The following is a 21,146-nucleotide window of genomic DNA, read 5'->3' as shown; positions in this document are numbered from 1 at the left end:
AAGTGTGAAGGAAGCCTTCCCCTCCACACCCCACTACACACCAACTCAGGACCCCGTTAAAATGGCACTCCTTGTTCTCCCGAGTGCCAGGACTTCTCCAGACTTGCACCATTGCTGGCACTAGACTCCCCAGAGTGAGTGGCTCCGAGGGGGCATAGCCTCTAAACACTTCTGTTACTTAAAGTACACTCTGAAGCTTGCAAAAAGGTAGCACTGCAGCCTTGTGACCTGGAAGTTTTGGGCCTAATTCTGATCTCATAGTATTCTGACACCAGTGCAATTCTATTAAGTTCAATGCAATTGCTCCTGCTTTATACCAGTGTAAGAGGAGCATTAAGCCCATTATGTCTTACTGAGGCCTGGTCTACACTAGGAGTTTATATCGAATTTAGCGCCGTTACATCGAATTAACCCCGCACCCGTCCACACCACGAAGCTATTTAATTCGACATAGAGCTGTCTTAAATTCGACTTCTGTACTCCTCGAAAACGAGAGGAGTAGCGCTAAATTCGAAATGGCAATATCGAATTAGGCTAGGTGTGGATGGAAATCGACGGTAAAAGCTCCGGGAGCTACCCCACAGTGCACCACTCTGTTGACGCTCTGGACAGCACTTCGAGCTTGGATGCTCTGACCAGCCACACAGGAAAAGCCCCGGGAAAATTTGAATTCCTTTTCCTGTCTGGGCAGTTTGAATCTCATTTTCTGTTTGGACAGCGTGGAGAGCTCAGCAGCACTGGCAACGATGCAGAGCTCTCCAGCAGAGATGGCCGTGCAATCTAATAGAAAGAGGGCCCCAGCATGGACTGATCGGGAAGTCTTGGATCTCATCGCTGTGTGGGGCGATGAGTCCGTGCTTTCAGAGCTGCGCTCCAAAAGAAGGAATGCAAAGATCTACGAGAAGATCTCTAAAGCCATGGCAGAGAGAGGATACAGCCGGGATGCAACGCAGTGCCGCGTGAAAATCAAGGAGCTGAGACAAGGCTACCAAAAAACCAAAGAGGCAAACCGACGCTCCGGATCCCAGCCCCACACATCACGTTTCTACGAGGCACTGCATTCCATCCGAGGTGCGGCTGCCACCACTACCCCACCAGTGACCGTGGACTCAGAGGATGGGATACTGTCCACGGCCGGTTCCTCGTCGGAAATGTTAGCGGACGGGGAAGATGAGGAAGGAGATGAGGACGACGAGGCAGTCGACAGCGCTTGCACCGCTGATTTCCCCGACAGCCAGGAGCTCTTCATCACCCTTACCGAGATCCCCTACTAACCATCCACAGCCATTACCCCGGACACCGAATCAGGGGAAGGATCAAGCAGTGAGTGCTTTAAACATCTAAACATGTAATTTTAACATAACTGGTCCACCGTGGTAACACACGTTCCCACGCCATGAGTCCAGTAAGTAGTCCGGGATCATGGCACGGCACAGCATGGCGGCATACGGCCCTGGCCTCTGCATGGTCTCCCGAAGCATTCTTCCCCTCTCGCTCTCCGAGATCCTCATTAGAGTTATATCGCACATGACGCCCTGCTTTAAATTAGGGAGGGGAATGTTAGTATTGGGACTGCTTTACAGCCACGCGGTGGAGGCGGCAGAGGGGCAGCATACAGTGATCTTTCCCGGGGACAGCCGCGAGGTGGTGGGACAGGGGCAGAGCTCATGCTTCCCTGATTGCTGCCAGCAGAGAGTGGCCTTGCATTCAGTGCGAAAGGAGCCCAGTGCTACTATTACATTTTTAAGCTGCCACAAGTCTACGGCTTACCATGTTTTCCTGCAACAAAAGTAGAGGTGTCCTGCCACGCTTCTCTGATCGCAACTGCAAGACCCCAGGCACTGAAGGCGAGGGCCGAAAATTCGACCTTGTCCTGAGTGCGCATGTGAAAGGTCCAGTGCATGGTGTTGTTCACAGAGAAAGACTATGTTCTTTGTTAGCAACTTCATTTATCTGTCTCAGGAATTTACTCCCTTTTTCCCATTCCCACAGACACATCTGCGACTGTCTCCCAACCCAGCCTGGCATCAAACTCCCAGAGGCTAGCGCAGATTAGGAGAAGGAAGAGAAAGACGCGTGAAGACATGTTTTATGAACTTATGGAGTGCTCACGAGAGCAGGCAGCCCAGACGACACAGTGGAGGGAGAACTTGTCACAAATGCACAGAGCAGTCATGGAACGGGAGGAGAGGTGGCGCCAGGAGGACCAGCAGGCTACTCGAACCCTGCTTGGACTAATGAGGGAGCAAACGGAGACGCTCCGGCGCCTAGTGGATGTTCTGCAAGACCGGAGGCAGGAGGACAGAGCCCTGCTGCTGTCTATCTCTAACCGCCCTCCCCCGCCACCAAGTCCCACACCCCCCTCACCAAAAGTCCAAAGAAGGAGGGGCGGCAAGGGCCGTTAAAACTTTCAGTCGGCCCCTGCACACTGCTGCAGCAATGGAAGGCTCTCGTTCCAAAGTTTGAAAAGCCCTTTCCTACCCATCTCACAATAGCCCACGTCCAAGTTTCCTCCCCCCCTTTTCATGTGCGGTTCATAATAAAACATCTGTTTCTGTTAAGTACTGTTTCCGAGAGTGTCTTTTAGAGGGGATTCTGTCTGAAGGGGGGGAAGGGGTTTGTTACTTGGACAGGACAGTCACCTGTAGCAGGCTACAGAGGCGGGGGCAGGTCCAGCATCAGGACACATACACAGTACAGTCACCAGTTACCCTGGTCAGTCTGGGAGGCAGTTTTCATGTTCTGGGGTGCGAGGGGGTTGATCTGTGACTTTGTGGCGGGGGAGGGCAGTTACAGATCTTCTGCCGCGGTCCTTATCCTGGATCACAGAGCCACGCAGCAGGGGATCTGTTACCCTCCGCCCCCTGCCAGAAAGTCACTTGGCCGACACATACATGCAGTCCCGCCCAGGACTGCTGGCAGGCTGCGTTGAAACAACCAATCCAGCACTGCGGAGCCTGTCATTCCCGGAGTTTAGAAGCATCATTTGCATCAAAACAATAAACCAGCCCCCCGCCACAGTCTGCGTCCCCGGTTTAAAACATTCCCGCGAAAACAGTAAGAAAGAGAACCTTGTTCAGTAACAAAACGGAACAGATTTTATTTGTTGGGAAGGTGGGGAAGGGGGTATGTAACTTGGAAGGATAGTCAACAGTAACTGGGTAAAGAAACGGGGGCAGGTTCAGTATCTGTGTCCACAAAGTGAACAGTCACTGGAGACCCTGCTCAGTCAGGAACCTGGCTTTCAAAGCCTCCCTGATGCACAGCGCGTCCCGCTGGGATCTTCTAATCGCCCGGCTGTCTGGCTGGACGTAATCAGAAGCCAGGCTATTTGCCTCAAGCTCCCACCCCGCCATAAAGGTCTCCCCCTTGCTCTCACACAAATTGTGGAGCACACAGCAAGCAGCTATCACAATGGGGATATTGGTCTCGCTGAGATCACAGCGAGTGAGTAGGCTTCTCCATCTCCCCTTGAGACGGCCAAAAGCACACTCCACCACCATTCTGCACTTGCTGAGCCGGTAGTTGAATAGTTCTTTCCCTGAGTCCAGTGCGCCAGTGTAGGGCTTCATGAGCCAGTGCATTAGCGGGTATGCAGGGTCCCCGAGGATGACTGTAGGCATCTCCACATCCCCAACAGTTACTTTGTGGTCCGGGAAGTAAAGACCTTCCTGCAGCCGTCTACACAGACCAGAGTTCCTGAACACCCTAGCGTCATGAACCTTGCCAGGCCATCCAACGTAGTTATTGGTAAAACGTCCCCGATGGTCCACCAGTGCTTGCAGCACCATGGAAAAGTACCCCTTTCTGTTGATGTACTGGCTGGCCTGTTGGTCCGGTGCCAGGATAGGGATGTGAGTCGCATCTATAGCCCCACCGCAGTTTGGGAATCCCATCTCGGCAAAGCCATCTCTGATGAGCTCCACGTTTCCCAGGGTCACTACCTTAGATAGCAGTAGCTTGACGATTGCCCTGGCTACTTGCATAACAGCAACCCCCACGGTAGACTTGCCCACACCAAAGTGGTTAGCGACGGACCGGTAGCTGTCTGGCGTTGCGAGCTTCCAGAGGGCTATGGCCACTCGCTTCTGGACAGTCAGGGCTGCCCGCATCCGGGTGTCCTTTCGCTTCAGGGCAGGGGACAGCAACTCACACAGTTCGAGGAAAGTCCCCTTCCGCATGCGAAAGTTGCGCAGCCACTGGGATTCATCCCAGACCTGCAGCACTATGTGGTCCCACCATTCTGTGCTTGTTTCACGGGCCCAGAATCGCCGTTCAACAGTATCAACAAGACCCAGTGACAGCGAGATGTCCTGGGCGCTGGGTCTCATGTTCTCAGAGAGGTCGGAGCTAGTGTCCGACTTCATGCCGTCACGGTGGTGCCGTAGCCTCCTCTCATGATTGATCTGCAGCTGCCTCTGGTACAGGTGGAGGAGAAGCTGCGAGGCGTTGAGAACTGCCACAACTGCAGCGATGGTCGCAGCGGGATCCATGCTCGCACTGCTGTGGCGTCCGCGCTGTCAGTAATCAGAAAAGCGCGCAAACTGATTTCCCGCCGGCGCTTTCAGGGAGGGAGGGAGGGAGGGAGGGCGTGAGTGACGGACGGATGACGACAGGCGCCCAAAAGCACCCTCGACACATTTTTTTACCCAGAAGGCATTTGGGGCTCGACCCAGAATTCCAATGGGCAGCGGGGACTGCGGGAACTGTGGGATAGCTGCCCACAGTGCACCGCTTCCAATGTCGACGCTTGCCCCGTTAGTGTGGACTCACAAAGTCTCACAAAGTCGAATTACTGTCCTTAGTGTGGACACACACGTTCGACTTAGTAATATCGATTCCACATAGTCGAATTAACTAAAATCGAAGTACTCTCGTAGTGTAGACAAGGCCTGAGTGAGGGACAGGACTTTCAAGCTACCCCGACGTGGACTATAACTTTAAGCCACTATTAAGGGCAATCTGTGTGTTTTTATATTCATTTAAATTAATATTAGTTCATTTTATTCTGGAAAATGAATAAAGTTGATATTAGGAAAGAAAACCCATTAATTATGATGTAGTCAGTCAGCCCTGGTTCTCTTCTCACCTAGTGTAACTCCACTGACATCAAAAGAAATACTCTTTTTCTACACCAGTGAGATGAGTATCAGGCCATTTAGATTTAGAACTAGAAAAAGGAGCTTTGCTATATCCCATTGGTTATCTGTTTCTCAATATGAGAAATATTTTGCTAGAAATGGAAACATCTTGGATACATAAGAGGTCATTAGAAATTCATACTATAATACACGAAAGAAAGCAAATGCTCTCTAAATTTAACAGATAAAGAACACAGTGACAGTAGGGAGATGCATGTTTTTATGTTTTTTCAGTTATTTTGTTTTACATTTATAGTCTCAGTGACTTATTATAACAGGCGCATTATTGCAGCTGTGTGACAGCTGCCCCAATGAAGTCTACTTTCTGTCTTGTGAAAATGTTTTATCTAGTCTCTTTCAAGGTCACATACATTCACTTCACCTGAAAAAAAAAGTGATTTTAGACCAATAATATATAAAAGAATATCTGTCAAAATCAGTTGTATATTGAACAAGAAAGACATGAAGGAACTGATATCACCAAGAAAAGCTCTTAGAATATTCACACCTCATAAGTAAAGAAGAAAAAGGTAATTGTCCTTGAAAGATACATTTGTGAAATAAATGAAGATGTAAAGGGCACCCAATAAAATATTAAGTTACTTTTCAACTGACTGACTGACTTCTTCCAAGTCACTGGAAACACATTATCTATTTACTAACTTTATTTAATTTGACCAAAAAAATTGCTCCACATTGTGGCATAAAAATGAACTCAATTTAAATTATCCATAGTATTTAAAGTTAGCCATTTATTTTCACCACTCAAAAATCCTTGTCAATTTAATGCAGCTATGTTTTGAGAATGTAGTCTGTTGATTTTCTCCACATCTTGTTAATGTACTTTGTTCTTATGAAGAATTCATTTACCAAGTGCACAATGAATATGCATTACATTCTGCCTAAAAAGCATCTTCATTTGACTATTGTTCTTTGTTATTCCACTGAATAAATGTTGAAAGGAAAAACATAAATCCATGGCAAATACAAATGATGTGCTTTATGTTTATTAGATTGCAATAAACAAGTAGGAGTGTCAATAAAACAGAGCTTTTTTTTTTAAGCTTTCACAAATGTAACAATGCAGTTAAAACACTCATTAGACATCCTTAACAGGCACTGACAATAGTGTGCTTTCATTATTGGTACACGCAGGTATTGGTATTAGCTGTTGACCAAGTTGAGCAACAGAGGAAGAATAATGTATATGCCTGCTCTCCAAAAACACTTCACTATTCACAATGAGCTTAACGCTGTAGTGCAGTGGATCTCAAACTTTTTTACTGGTGAACCCTTTCACATAGCAAGTCTCTGAGTGTGACCCCCCTTATGAATTAAAAACACTTTTTTATATATTTAACACCATTATAAATGCTGGAGGCAAAGCGGAGCTTGGGGTGGAGGTTGACAGCTCGCGACCCCCCATGTAATAACCTCGCAACCCCCTGAGGTGTCCTGATCCCCAGTTTGAGAACCCCTGCTGTAGTGCTTCCTCAGTCCTTACTTGGGGAAAAAAAACCTTTAATATGAATGAGTGAAGACTGTGAAAAGAATGCGTCTGACGAAGTGGGTATTCACCCACGAAAGCTTATGCTCCAATACTTCTGTTAGTCTATAAGGTGCCACAGGACTCTGTTGCTTTTTACAGATCCAGACTAACACGGCTACCCCTCTGGTACTGTGAAAAGAATGTAACTATTGATCATAGACATTATTAACATTCTTGTGCATCTACCATTTTTACCATCAATTCATTCCCACCAAAGTGTGAGGAACAGGGGTAGGAAGAGGAAGAGAGGACAAAATGCATACTGGTCATCAGGGTAGAAGTTTATGATTCTAATTAACAAAGAGTGTTACTACTTTTTCCCCCTTTACTATAGTCATTAACTCATATTTCGGTGAATTTGTTACCTGAACATCAGTCTCAGTAGGTTTCTTCTTCTGCCCTTCAAGTAAAAATATTAAAAGAAAGGTAAATGAAAAGGCTGATTCACTTTGTGAACGCAAATCTTTTAATTATCATTTTTCACAAAGTCAAAACACAGGCATGTTTTCAGAATTATTTAGTCCAAAACTTAGCTATACTCCCAAAGATACATAAGTCCCAAAATACAGCAGAGCTGTCATAAATCACAGAATGCTGTAGCTCCCTGCATACCACAGAATCAAATTTTTCAATGGTTCTCAACCAGAAAGTAAAAGTTTTTGATAAAGCTAGTCAAAGTATTAGTTGCAAACAACAGGTTTGAGTTTTGCAAATTTGTTCATTGTTTGAAGTTGTCCAATGAACACTCCATAGAAACAAATTTCAAACTCTATTCACCGCATGTATTCCTTAATCGTTATCACTTTATTTATATGTATTGTTCCTGGTTGGATAATTGTCATTGTTAAAGAGAAGGAAATGAAGATCAAGTCACTAGGCCTCTGTTTCTTTTAAGGAGAGAGGATGGGAACAGTTTATGGAGTTAGGAGGAGCTAGGTTTGCCACTTGAATCAGGCCTTGCATGAAACAAAACAGCTGGGAGAAATTAGGTTACTGTAATATCATAGATAATGGGCCACATTTAAAAATATAGTTTTGTCATCACATTTGCACAGAGTTCTTGCAAGTGTATATATTATCCTAGCTATACAGATTGTGGACAGACCTTTGTCCAGCTTACTTAATTGTTCCAAGGATTTTGTGTAGCCCTAGTATAAAGGGGGTCGTCACAAACCCTTTGCTGCAATCACTTAACAGTAGTAGTGCCAGGGCTCTGGCCTGGAGGTTTTGGGATCACAGTCCCCATGATGTTATGTTGCTGCTAAGTATTGTCTCCCATCTTAATTAATGTGTCTACCAGGAACATTTCTTGAATTTACTAGTGTCCATTTTTTAAATTCTGTTTTCATAGAGCACAGCCATTGTCACAAACCCTTTAGAAATTGTAACAAAAGTGTATGTGTCTGGTCCCATTTAGGAAGGGGATGGTTGGATCTCCATAATGTCCTCCAAGTCAGGGAAACATTTCAACTCATCTGTCCTTTTGTTGTGTGAAATATGAATTGTTTGTAGCTGCATTTACTGGTCATCCTCAGATGGACTGAGCAAGAGAGGTAGTAGTTGAGGGGAAAAAAGGAGTCTGCCAAAGAGACACATTTAGGCTTCATGCAGCTGCCAGGGGTCAATTCTAACACTGACACTGGCAGCATAGCTTCATCCTCACAATCTGACATTTCAGCTAGTGACAAAACACAGGAAACTGCTGCAGAGATGTATCTGTCTAATTTGCACACTTTGAATAGGAAGAACAAGCAGCCAGGAGCTGAGAGGCATTTTTTTTGTAAATACAGAGGATATGTTGCCCAATCACAGCATGATGCAGATGAGGTCAATATATCTGGGGAAGAGTATTCATCTGCAGCTGGCAAATGAATTTTTTCTTCTTCTGAGAAAGAAAAAAAAATGCCAGTTACACTTAAGGAGAATGAAACGGAGGAACTTGGCAGAGACAGCAGGAAAAAAAAAACCAGAACATGGAGAACAATACTATGGAGGGACTCTTTTATTCATACAATACATATTAAAATATTAAAATTAATAATCTATAATTTCATAACTTATTATTGCTATTTGTGTTGCAGTAGTCCGTTAGAGACCAAGCAGGTCAGGGCTGCTTTGTACTAGGTACTGTAGAGAAAATGACAGTGCCTGTTCAAAAAAACTTATACTCTAAAACATGCTGTGTGGAAAATTTACAACAACTGCCTCACTTATATGGATATCTTTTCTGGAGATCATTTACTTCAGTTAGTTGATAAGCTGAAGCCACCACAGCATGAGAGAGATCGAGGATACTAGCCATCAGTACTTGGGAGCTGTCACTTGGATGACAGATATTACACCAGATAATTTAGAATTAGTGCTAGCTATGATATGTGATATGCTATGTATATGTTTCCCCAAAAATATCATTGCTGGTGCATATGATTACATGGAAGATGTACTTAGGGGTGTCTGGCCTTCTCTGAAATCCAGTGTAGAAAATTGTACAGAGGGGGATCAGTTGGGCTACAGCAAGATTTGAGCAAAATTAAACCTATTGCTGTGCAAAAATGCATGCAACAGGTGGCTTTTGATTTCATGTACCTGGAACAGCATTATACTGCATGGAAGAGAAAGATGTGAGACCTTACAAAAGAAACGACTACTCCCACTTCCAGACATATACCCACAGACGTAGAAACATGATTAATCAGTAGACTTTTCTTACTACATAATCTGGGGGCCTTTGGAATGTTCTCTTTAAATAAGTGAAAGTGATTTTTTTTTTTTTTTTTGCATAGAAGCGTAAGTGTCCATGCTACAGAATTCAACAACTAAATATTCTATGGTTTCATGTTGTGAGCTGCATGTGCTCTCAGGTTTTGGAGTACCTCTGAAAAGAGGAGATGAAGAACAATTATATTGGGCATCATAGGTGACATTTGCTCATCTGCAGAGGGCCCGCACAAGGCTTATGCCGCACCTATATTGCACTTATAGAGCTAAAGTGAGACTTAAGTGGTGTATAGACCCTATATTGGCTCTCCCAGCAGGGATGGATTTCACCCTTTTTAGATGGTTAGCTCTTCAAAGCAGGGATCTTGTCTGCATATCTGTGCATAAAGCACCCATATTACCATACTCCCTCTATTTGCTGTATAAATCACAATTGCTAAAGGAGGTAAAAATCATGCCAGTGAGGGTTGAAAGAGTGATTTAAATGGATCTACACTGATTTATACCAGTGGAGGAGCTAGCCTATGGTTTTCACATATTAATCCAACAGTCCATCTTGAATGAGTTGCTACCGTGGAAGGTTATACATGTCTCCACAGTGTCAAGACAAAACAACATCCTGTAACTCAGTTATTAGCTAGCAGTACTGATCAAAAAATGAATAGGTCACATCACTTTACCCAAGAACCATCAGAGTGATATCCAAAATGGCAGCATACTATTTTTGTTACCTACATATTTCTGCAATGTTTAATGATGATGGGGCAAATCCTACTCTTAAATACATTGGTGTAAATGTAGAGTAACTCCACTGAGTTCAAGAGAATCACTCCAGATTTCATGTGGTTGTAGAATTTGGGAAAATAGCAATCTAATTGAGAAGTAAATATTCTATGAAAAATAGTATACGTTAACATTGAATGTTGCATAATATGATATATATGATTTCCAGAGTGGGAATGGAACTATAACAAGGGAATGGAGAATTAACATAAGGCTGTAACTGGGGAATGTAAATACAATGTAATTTAATGACTGAGGAATCATTATTTTGGGCATTATTTCAGAATCTATAGAAGGTGGAGGTGTTCAGCACTTTGCTGCATACAGAAAGAGAATATTTGATTATAAGGTTTGATGTAAAAGATTTATTGTCATGAGTTTGAGACAGTTGCATTAATTATGATTAATGATGCCATTGCAATAGTCAGGCGGGTACAGTTGATCCCAAATGAGCACTAGTAAAACTCTTACCCCACATCATATAATCATATATTGTGTAAATACCAAATATGTTACTTATAAACTATTTTTAAAACGCTTTAGATTGCCATTTTAAAAATGGTATTGCATTCATATGTTAAAAGCAAGGATTGTACAGCAGTGTTAAAATGACAGAACAAGTGGAAAATCCCAACCACAGCGGATAAATCTTGTTTTGTGTGTGTAGACTGAGCTTTTCTTTTTCTTTAAGCTAACTGTGTCTCTGATTAAAAAAAATCCTGCCAGTTGTTTTTCTTTTTAAATGTATTCTCCCATTTTTCAGAGTATAGGAGCACAAATGCTGCCTGGTTCCTTGTAATTTACCCATTGCTCCTGTTTTTCTTGAGTTGGGAGAGGGTGTGTTAATACTTGATTAGAACTTATTTATATTAATAACGTTTTAAATGTATTATATTTCTTTATATTTATAAAGTGAAGTTTCAACGCCAAACATATTGTGCATGAGACTCTTATGTTCCAATAACTGCTTGCCCATAAGGCTGAAAGTTAATTGCAGTACACACACCCACACACATCATATAAAAACGTAATTTCACTTAAAATAAATTTAGGTTTAAGAAACTGAGAACAATAATTCTAAACTAGACATTAAAATCAACAAAATATCAAATGATATAAAATAATGCTTTGCAGTTCTGTGGGATGACCAATTAATCATTTAAGCCTAATAATATCCCTGTTAAGCAGGGTAGCAGTATTAAAACAGACTTATGGACACGTAAATTGAGGCACAGAGAAGCCAATAGATGTGTCCAAGGTAACAAAGTGACTCAGTGGCAGAGCCAGAAATAGAATCTAATTGTCGCAACTCCCAGCTTGGAGCTGCTCCCTCATTTTACACAAGACACTGTAGCCTTATCTATAGTTATGGGTTACTTTAACTAATTATGCACTCCAAGGTGAGTGTTCTCACGTGTACTTTCAGCTGTGAGAGTTCAGCCCCAAGATTAACTACAGTAGCGAGTATCAGAGGGGTAGCCGTGTTAGTCTGAATCTGTAAAAAGCAACAGAGGGTCCTGTGGCACCTATAAGACTAACAGAAGTATTGGGAGCATAAGCTTTCGTGGGTAAGAACCTCACTTCTTCAGATGCAAGTCTACAGTAGCGAGGTTATCAATAGCAGGGGGAACCCCATAGTTAAAGTTAAGATTTTGTTACAGTTATCTTTAGTAAAAGTCAGGGACAGGTCATTGGCAATAAACAAAAATTCACGGAAGCCATGGTGGCTGATAGTTCTGGGCCCCCCGCCACCATCATGTCTGACAACTCTGTGGCCCTTGCTGCAGCCCCAGCGGCTCAGAACTCTGGAGTCCCTGCCCCCTGCGGGGGCGGATGGCTCTGGGTCCCCACCGTCCCAGGGGCTGGGAGCTCTAGGTGCCTGTAGCAGCTGGGAACTCTGGATTCCCCCACCGCCCACAGTACCTTGGAGCTTCAGGGCTGATGGCTGGGAGCTCTGGGTCCCCCTGCTGCCCGCCTAGGGTTGCCAACTTTCTACTCACACAAAACCGTACACCCTTGCCCCGCCCCCTGCCCCACCCCTCCTCCAAGGCCCTGCCCATGCCCCACTACATCGCCCCTCCCTTTGTCACTCGCTCTCCCCACCCTCACTCACTCGCTCATTTTCACTGGGCTGGCTCAGGGGGTTGGGGTGTGGGAGGGAGTGAGGGGTCCAGCTGGGGGTGTGGGTTCTGAGGTGGGGCCAGGGATGAGGGGCTTGGGGTGCAGGAGGCATTGCCCTGGATTTGAGGGGTATGTATACCCCAGAATGTGATCAAACTAATTGCAACCATATTATGTGCATTCAGCCACCCTAAATTAATAAAATAAAACACCACATAGTTAAGGGTTAATTTGGAGACAGGCTTTCAGAAGCCAGGTTAGATCTAGCTAGCAGTTTCTGCTAATCAGAATGGGAGGATGGGACAAACAAGTAAACAATTAAAACTAAAAACCTTAATGGTTAAAAAACCTTAAATCTAAACAACTCTAATATTAAAAAATTATTACAACTTTAAAATAATAATAATACAGTAGGGGTTATTATAACCTATGTATTTTATAAAAAATAATTATAAAAAAAATTGCTAAAGCAGTCCTCTGAAGCCATTTAAAAAAAAAAAGTTTTCCCCAATATCCTTTCTCCCCCGTGGGTGAGCAACTGGGCACTGCAAACTAGCTGTTAATTACTCAATATCTTTCCAGATATTAGGTAAATATCTGGGATATTCTAAATCTATTGCTTATGTTTGTGGATGCTTAAATCTAATAAACTGAAGTTTTAAATAAAGCACACTTCCTTGCATAAATCTTATCGGACGGAAGTGCTGTAGTTCCTGTTAATTTATTCCTTACACTGCCTGAAGTAAAATAGTTAAGTTGCCCTTGTTGGGGGTTCTGAAAATCCAGGGTAACAGAGCGGGCTTTGGGCTGGGGGGTGAGGGATTCAGAGTATGGGAGGGGGCTCTGGGCTGAGGCAGGGGGTTGGGGTGTGCAAGGGGGTACAGGCTCTGGGCTGGGGCCAGGGTTGAGGGATTTGGGGTGAAGGAGGGAGCTCCAGGCTGGGGCAGGTTCAGAGTGCGGGAGGGGGCTTTTGGCTGGGGCAGGAGGTTGGGGTGCGGGGGTGAGGGCTCCGTCTGGGGGTGCAGGCTCTGGGGTGGGACCAGGGATGAGGGTTTGGGGTGCAGGAGGGAGCTCTGGGCTGGGACCGAGGGGTTCGGAAGGCAGAAGTGGGATTAGGGCTGTAGCAGGGGCATGGGGGGGTGAGGGCTCCAGCATGGGGCTGGGAGTGCAGGAGAATGCTCCAGGTTGGGACCGAGGGGTTCAGAGGGCAAGAGGGGGATCAGGGCTGGGGAAGGGGATTGGGGCACGGGAGGCGGTCAGGTGTGCAGGCTTCGGGGCAGTGCTTACCTCAAGGAGATCCCAGAAGCAGCGGCATTTTGCCCCTCCCAAATCCTGCCCCGTCTGCAGCTGCTGCCCCTGCAGCTCCCATTGGCCACGGTTCCCAGCTAATGGGAGCTGCGGAACCTGCGCTTGAGTTGGGAGCAGCGTGCAGAGCCCTCTGGCTGCCCCTATGTGTAGGACTGCAGGGGGGACATGCCTCTGCTTCTGGGAGCCACGCAGAGCCACGGCAGGGAGCCTGCCTTAGCCCTGCTGCACCGCCGTTAGGCCCGGTCAGCAGTGCTGACCGGAGCCGCCAGGGTCCCTTTTCGACCAGGCGTTCTGGACACTTGTCAACCCTATGCCTATGTTGGCTGAGTGCTCCTGGTCCCCTTGCTGCTTATGGTGGCTCCAAGCTTCAGGGCCCCCACCAGCTGACAGCTCTGGCCCCGCCACCCTGGGGCTCAAGCAGAAAATGTCACGCAGGTCTCTGAAAATCATAGAATCTGTGACTTCTGTGACCTCCATGACATAATCTTATCCCTACCCATGGTGCACAACAGACTATGGTGATCTTTCTACAATATTTACTTTTATTAGCCAACCAAACAACAATACACACACTGAAATCTGTTAAAGGAGAGAGAGTGAGAGCAATACAGTACACATAGTATTTGCATTATTTACAGCATGCCTTGCAGAAAAACCTGAAATGTTTGTCATCATTCGCACCATCATCAGCACCACCTGTGGTTATCATCGTGGTGTCTCCCACACCATGGCATGCAGGCTAGAATACAGCTGTTGTAATGTGTTACGCTTACACCAACTGGGGTTCAACTCCTTTTCCTTATTTGAACACCTACACCTCACTACTTTTGGGGTGTCCTATTTTTCCTTTGTTATTTTCCTTTTACTTATTAACATTTCATAGAATCATAGAAGATTAGGGTTGGAAGAGACCTCAAGAGGTCATCTACTCCAAGCCCCTGCTCAAAGCTGGACCAACACCAACTAAATCATCCCAGCCAGGGCTTTGTCAAGCCAGGCCTTAAAAACCTCTAAGGATGGAGATTCCACCACCTCCCTAGGTAACCCATTCCAGTGCTTCACCACCCTCCTAGTGAAATATTTGTCACATTATCACCATAGTAATGGATAAGGAAGTCTAACATTTCACCCCAGCTATCAACAGTCATCTTGTGGGGTCTACTGATCTCTCATAGACATTATTATTCAATACTCACCAATATTTTCAAAATATCAGCATATCATTAACATAGATACAAAGTCAGCAGGTTTATTAATTTACTTATCTAAATTATCTTAGCTTCTTTATCCTAAATCCTAAAGCCTAATTTGGCTAAGCTAAATATCTTACAAGCCTGAGTCCTGTAGGCCCTGTTACAACATTAATTCTTATATTTTATATGTTTTTATGTTTTATTTTAAGAAATAGGATTTCTTGGGTAGTGTGATCACCCAGGGGAGGCTTAGGAGGCAATGAAATCCCAGTGAAGAGTATGAGGACAGTGTGGAACTCTCTTGGAGCTAGAACTGATGGCTGTCCACAGACTCAGGGAAAACAAGGCCCCCTCACTAGTCTGTGCCCAGTTTGAGTTGGGGACATTGAGTTTGCTGAGCCCTGTCCTAAGGCTCTCTCTCTCTCGACAAAGTTCCTCCTCTATCTTGGTGGGTCCTGCACTTATTGGCAGATTTTCTTGCCTCAGAGATTCACCATGTGGGTTGGGGAACAGCCCAGAGACCTTCCCCTCTGGAAGAATCCACAGTCCAGGTCAATTGGGAGGTTTGGGGGGAACCCAGGCCCACCCTCTACTCTGGGTTCCAGCCCAGGGCCCTGTGGACTGCAGCTGTAACAGCTACATGACAGCTACAACTCCCTGGGCTACTTCCCTATGGCCTCCTCCAAACACCTTCCTTATTCTCAGCACAGGACCTTCCTCCTGGTGTCTGATAATGCTTGTGCTCTTCAGTCCTCCAGCAGCACTCCCTCTCACTCCCAGATCCTCACACTCACACCACAAACTGAAGTGAGCTCCTTTTAAAACCCAGGTGCCCTGATTAGCCTGCCTTGATTGATTCTAGCAGCTTCTGCTTAATTGGCTCCAGGTGTCCTAATTAGCCTGCCTGCCATAACTGGTTCTAGCAGGTTCCTGATTACTCTAGTGCAGCCCCTGCTCTGGTCACTCAGGGAACAGAAAACTACTCATCCAGTGACCAGTATATTTGTTCTCTACCAGACTCCTGTACCCCACTGGTCTAGGTCTGTCACACTCTGTTTCCAGGGCCTTCAAGAAAGAGAAATGGACAAGAAGAAGGAAGCCTTGAAGAAACAGCAAGCAAATAGGAGGAAAGAAAGCAAGTCACTGAAGGTGGAGGAGAAGGAAAGAGACTCTGGACAGAGTGAGGGTCCATAGCAAAGGCTCAGGATACATGAGGCTAGTGAGCCTTTTAATACCTTGAGCAGTGTGACCTCTCTGTAATTAGAGTTCAGGTCTGTGCTCTTTTGGGCTCTCAGAATTCTGCTCCTTCAGCTAGCTAGTGAGAGTGACTCCCCTGTAATTAGGGTTCAAGTCACGGTTCTGTCGTTTATGGGGGATATTGAGCTCCTTGGAACCTTGAGCAGTGTGACCTCCCTGTAACTCAGGGTAAGGTCTCTGCCCTCTTTCCCTTTTGGCATTATGCCCTGTTGGCAGTCTAGTCAGCGTGATAACCCAGTAACAAGGGTCCAAGTCATGAGCCTCTCTCTTTTATGGGACAGCTTGAGGGCTTTGGTACCTTGAGCTGTGTGGCCTCCCTGTAATTCAGGTATGGTTTCTGTCCTTCAGGCTCTTGGCATTAGGCCTCTGTAGCCAGCTAATGCTAATGGACCACCCTGTAATCAGGTGCAGGTTGAATCCCTTTCATTTAGAAGGGATTAGGGCTATCTCTGTGCCATTGGTACTGTGACTGGCTCGTAATTTGGGTTCAGGTCTCCACCCTCTTGTCCTTTTGGCTTTGTGGTCCATTGGCAGTCTAGCCAGTGTGAACCCCCTGTAACTAGGGTGTAGGTCGCATCTCTCTTGTTGATGGGGGCTTTAGAGCCAGTTTCATTCCATGGCCCATGTGACCACCCTGTAACCAAGGTTCAGATCTCTCCCCTTTTGTCTGTTGCAGTTATGCTTTTTCGTTCAGCTAGTCCAGGGGTCGGCAACGTTTGGCACGCGGCTCGCCAGGGTAAGCACCCTGGCGGGCCGGGCCAGTTTATTTACCTGCTGACGCAGCAGGTTCGGCCGATCGTGACCCCCACTGGCCGCGGTTCGCCATCCCGGGCCAATGGGGGCGGCGGGAAGCCGCGGCCAGCACATCCCTCACCCGCGCCGCTTCCTGCCACCCCCCATTGGCCCGGAACAGTGAACCGCGGCCAGTGGGGGCTGCGATCGGCTGAACCTGCCGCGTCAGCAGGTAAATAAACTGGCCCGGCCCGCCAGGGTGTTTACCCTGGTGAGCCGCGTGCCAAACGTTGCAGACCCCTGAGCTAGTCCAAGTGACTCCCCTGTAATTAGGGTAAAAGTTGCCATCCTCTTGCTTAGGTGAGAGACGTAGCTTTGAGCTGTTTGACCATCCTGTAATGAGGGTTCAGGTCAGACCTTTTGGCCTTTTGATATTATGCTCTTGTGGCTACCTAGTGAAAGGGACTACCCTGTAATGAGGGTGCAAGTCACGTGGCCATGGCTTATGGGGGATATTGAGCTGATTGGAACCTTAAGCAGTGAGACCTCCCTGTAATGAGGGCTCAGGTCTCTGTTGGCAGTCCAGTCAGCATGACCCTGTAATTAGGGTGCGTGTCATGAGTTTCTCTCTTTTATGGGACATATTGAGGCCTTTGCTGCCTTGACCTGTGTGACCTCCCTGTAATTGAGGTTGCCTCCCTCCTTGACCTACATGGAGGCTTGGGGGCATTTTAGTAATTTGGGCAGCGTGTCCTCCCTGTACCTAGGGATCCAGTCCCTGCCCTTTAATCTCTTGACATGATGCTATCGTAGCCCGCTGGTCAGAATGAGCATCCTGTACGTAGGGTACAAGTCTCATCAGTCACTATTTATCATGCCCCCTTCCCACTCAAATAAACTATATCCAGAGTCCAGGCCCATTACACCCTTTGCCAGCTTGACTGCGATTATTCAGCCAAGCTTCATGATTTCTTTCCCACTTTGTTGTTGGAGACAAACGATTTTGCAGCAGTTTTAAAAGAAAAGATTTCTTTGGCAGTTTTGGCATCCATCAGTGTAAGTGTTCTTTTTGTCACTGCTCTTGTGATATATGTCCACTATTTCACACAGTTCTTAGTGATCTTGCTGAATTCTGTATCAATAATTTTGAACTATGCTGTGTATGAGTTCTCATGGGGAAATTTGGAGATCTTGACTTTGGAGTAGGATTTTCTTGGTAATATTCCTTTGCCGTTTATCCTTCTTGGTACTGTGCTAATTTACGTAGCTCATCAGAGTTATTTCCCCTAAATTATATTGCAATTATATTGTAGTCACTATTTATAATTTCCCTCTTAAATGCTGGGCAAAGTTCTCGCTAAGCACTGCTTTGACGTTGCCTGTGATTTTTTCACCCCAGTTTTGCTTTCCAGAGATTGTGTCCATTTTAGTTCATTTGAAAAATCTTGAGTTTATTTGAATAAATTGATGTGTACAATCCTTTTGTCCTTTGATTTTGGAATTCATTTTTTACTGCTTTCAATCATTGTTTCTGGGTTTTGTTTTAAGAATTTTAAACTTCTTTGGAGTTTTGTTAAAAATTATCTTGCATACTCTTTCCAGCCTGATAGGGACAACTGCACAATAAGGAAGCCCCTGACTAAAAAGTAAGAAAAAAGAATGAAAAGGAACTATGGAAAAGTAAAGGGGAAATACATGCTGAGAGTATAATTATTGGAAATCCCCATAATTATGAGATACTTTCTAGCATAAATCATACAATACGCTCACACAGTGAGTAAAAGTTAAACTAACTTAGTTCCCTACAGGAGTTTCTAAAGCAATATTAAGTGTTCCTTTTGTACCTCATAATAAATATAGTAAAAAACAACAACCTTTTTTTTATTCTTTTCAGGTTTATAACAACACGCATCACTGTAGCATCTAAATTGGAAGGATAAATTCAACAAAATGACTAGCATCTCTCACCTATTAAATGCTGTTAAAAGGCAGTAGTATATAACAAACAATCTCAATTCACTAGTCATATTAAAGAAAATTGTTGATGAACCACAACACTAACGACTGAAGTTTGCTGCTGCATCCTTTCACTGTTTCTCTAACTACTTTTATACACTGATGATACATCTTATCTAATAGCATGTGTAAAGGTCTTAGCAATCAGCCTAGAAATCATGCTTTGTACATCATACATTCACATTCTGGTTAAAAAGCAGGACAGGGCATTTGGATTTAATTTATTAAAGTTAACCTTTACCATTCCTTCATAGCCACTTTGATGTCGTTATTTAGGAATCTGGGCTGTATGTTTTGCAAACAGTCATTTTGACATTCTTAATCTATTAGCTGTAGAAAGGTGTTCAAAGCTCAACCACCATTTGGAAAGAATATAAGAAAGAACTAAGATACCTTGAGGCAACCCTACAGAGGCCACTAAAGAACTTATATATTGCCATTGTACACACTATTTACACTTCTCCCTTCTCTCAGCCCATAAGAAAAAACTCTTTTAATACCAGAACAGTGCAATAGTTATGTGACGTGGAATTCAACTAAATGTCTACCTATTTTGAGATGCTGGCCAATTAGAAATTGTCACCAGAACTAGAGAATTTCCATCTAAATGTTGATTTCATCTTGATAAGTAACAAAATATTTCAAATGTATATTTTATTGAGGTGACTACTTGGTTTTAGATGAAATGGAACTTAAAAGTGAGAAGAGGATGCTGACAGGGATAGAGTCCTATGCTTTATTCATGAATAGTGGGAGAGAAAAAAGGACAACCTGTCACAAGACCCATTGAAGAAAAGGCCAGAGACAAAGAAGGAGAACCAGTAGAGAAAAGTAACACAAAAAACTAAGGGAAGACAAAATCAAGGAAAAGTTAGTGTCCAACAGGTGGCTTATAACCAACTATAACACATACTACTGATATCTGCAACATGCTTGTAACTTCTATTAATCACATAATAATGCTGCACAAACTATTTATAAATGTACCCTTAATATAATCAATGACCTTGAAGTAGTATTGATTTATGGGGGAGTCCAAAATTTCTGCAGAGAAAATGCTTTCTGTGTAGCCAAGATCAATAATCTTCTAGGGGCCTTATGAGTCCAAATTAGTGAATATTTTTCCTTCTGAAGAGAGAACTACATTTATAAGGGAAGTATGTAACAATAGCAAATAGGAGTTTGGGGTGAACTAGCATTATTGAATTACATCCATCTACTTGATACTATTGAGCTTAGGATGTAAAGAGCTGGATAGTAAGGAAAACATTGCTAGATGATGCAGCAATAGATAACATCTATGCATACAAATATTAAAATCAATAACATTCAGATAATTAAGCTGACAAATCTACTTCCATTTGCCGTTTAGGTAAAAAAAGGCAATGATTGATAGTAATTTCATTCAGATGATTCAGCAAATACTTACTATATGTGCAGCCGTATACCTCAATACGCATTCCAATTCTACCATTGGGATTCCAGTCCAAGGGGACAAAACGGAGAAATCTTGCTTTGATGGAATGTTGAAGCTTATTGTGCACAACACTGTCTGCATTTGTGTTTCCTGAAAAAGCCTAGAAAAAAAACAAAAAAGGATATTAGTATCCATACTGCATATAGAAGTAAACAGAAGCATTATTGACCTACTTTTCATTTTAGGGCCTTACCCTACAAACACTTATGGATATGAGTAAATTTACTTATGTGGGTAGCCCCATTGGATTCCATGGAAATACTCACATGAGCAAACTCACTCAGATGCTTAAGTGTTTTCAGGATCAAAAACTTAGTAATGTATCTATCCATCCAACTATTTATATCATGCTCACTTGAGTGCCTTCAATCTTTTACAGTTTAAATAAGTGAAACTGTTTTTTTTGTTTTTTTTTAAATCCCCTAAGAACTCTATGTTGTGATACCCTTATGCATCAGGGTATTATGCCATCTAAAATTCCCTGTATATATCATGGATAGGTTATTATTATACTCTTCTCTACCTCAAAGGGAGTTTAAAATCCAATACCTTGTTGTACTTTGGCTGTGAACTATAGTAAAACCCAAGAATTACTGTTTCTAGAGAGAGAGAGCTCATCTTGCGAATAGGACTCTAGGTTGCCAGCTACTGGAAACAACTTTTTATAGGAAGAATTTAAATACCGCAATTTTGGAAAAAGAAAAACAAAATCTGCACTTGTATTTTATTTTATAGGTAAAGCTTGTATTAGCAACAATTTTTATTTCTTGTAAGCTGTACCATTGCTTTAGTTAATGAAAGAAAATAAGTGAAACCTCTCCTCTACTAAATATTACAAACTTAAATATTTT

At 44.0% G+C, this 21,146-nt stretch overlaps 1 protein-coding gene across 1 annotated transcript in view; it reads right to left on the bottom strand.

Annotated features, from left to right (window-relative positions):
• The window catches only part of CNTNAP4 (contactin associated protein family member 4), a 342,427-nt gene that overhangs the window by 102,196 nt on the left and 219,085 nt on the right, over positions 1–21,146 (bottom strand). Inside the window, exon 4 of the mRNA XM_065405994.1 lies at positions 20,248–20,395. Coding sequence (XP_065262066.1) covers positions 20,248–20,395 — 148 coding nt within the window. The remainder of the gene's footprint in view (positions 1–20,247; positions 20,396–21,146) is intronic.

Source organism: Emys orbicularis, chromosome 6 (genome assembly GCF_028017835.1).
Source record: "Emys orbicularis isolate rEmyOrb1 chromosome 6, rEmyOrb1.hap1, whole genome shotgun sequence".
Taxonomy (NCBI): domain Eukaryota; kingdom Metazoa; phylum Chordata; order Testudines; family Emydidae; genus Emys; species Emys orbicularis.
The sequence above is the reverse complement of the archived record's forward strand: the minus strand, read 5'-3'. Positions and strand labels throughout refer to the sequence as shown.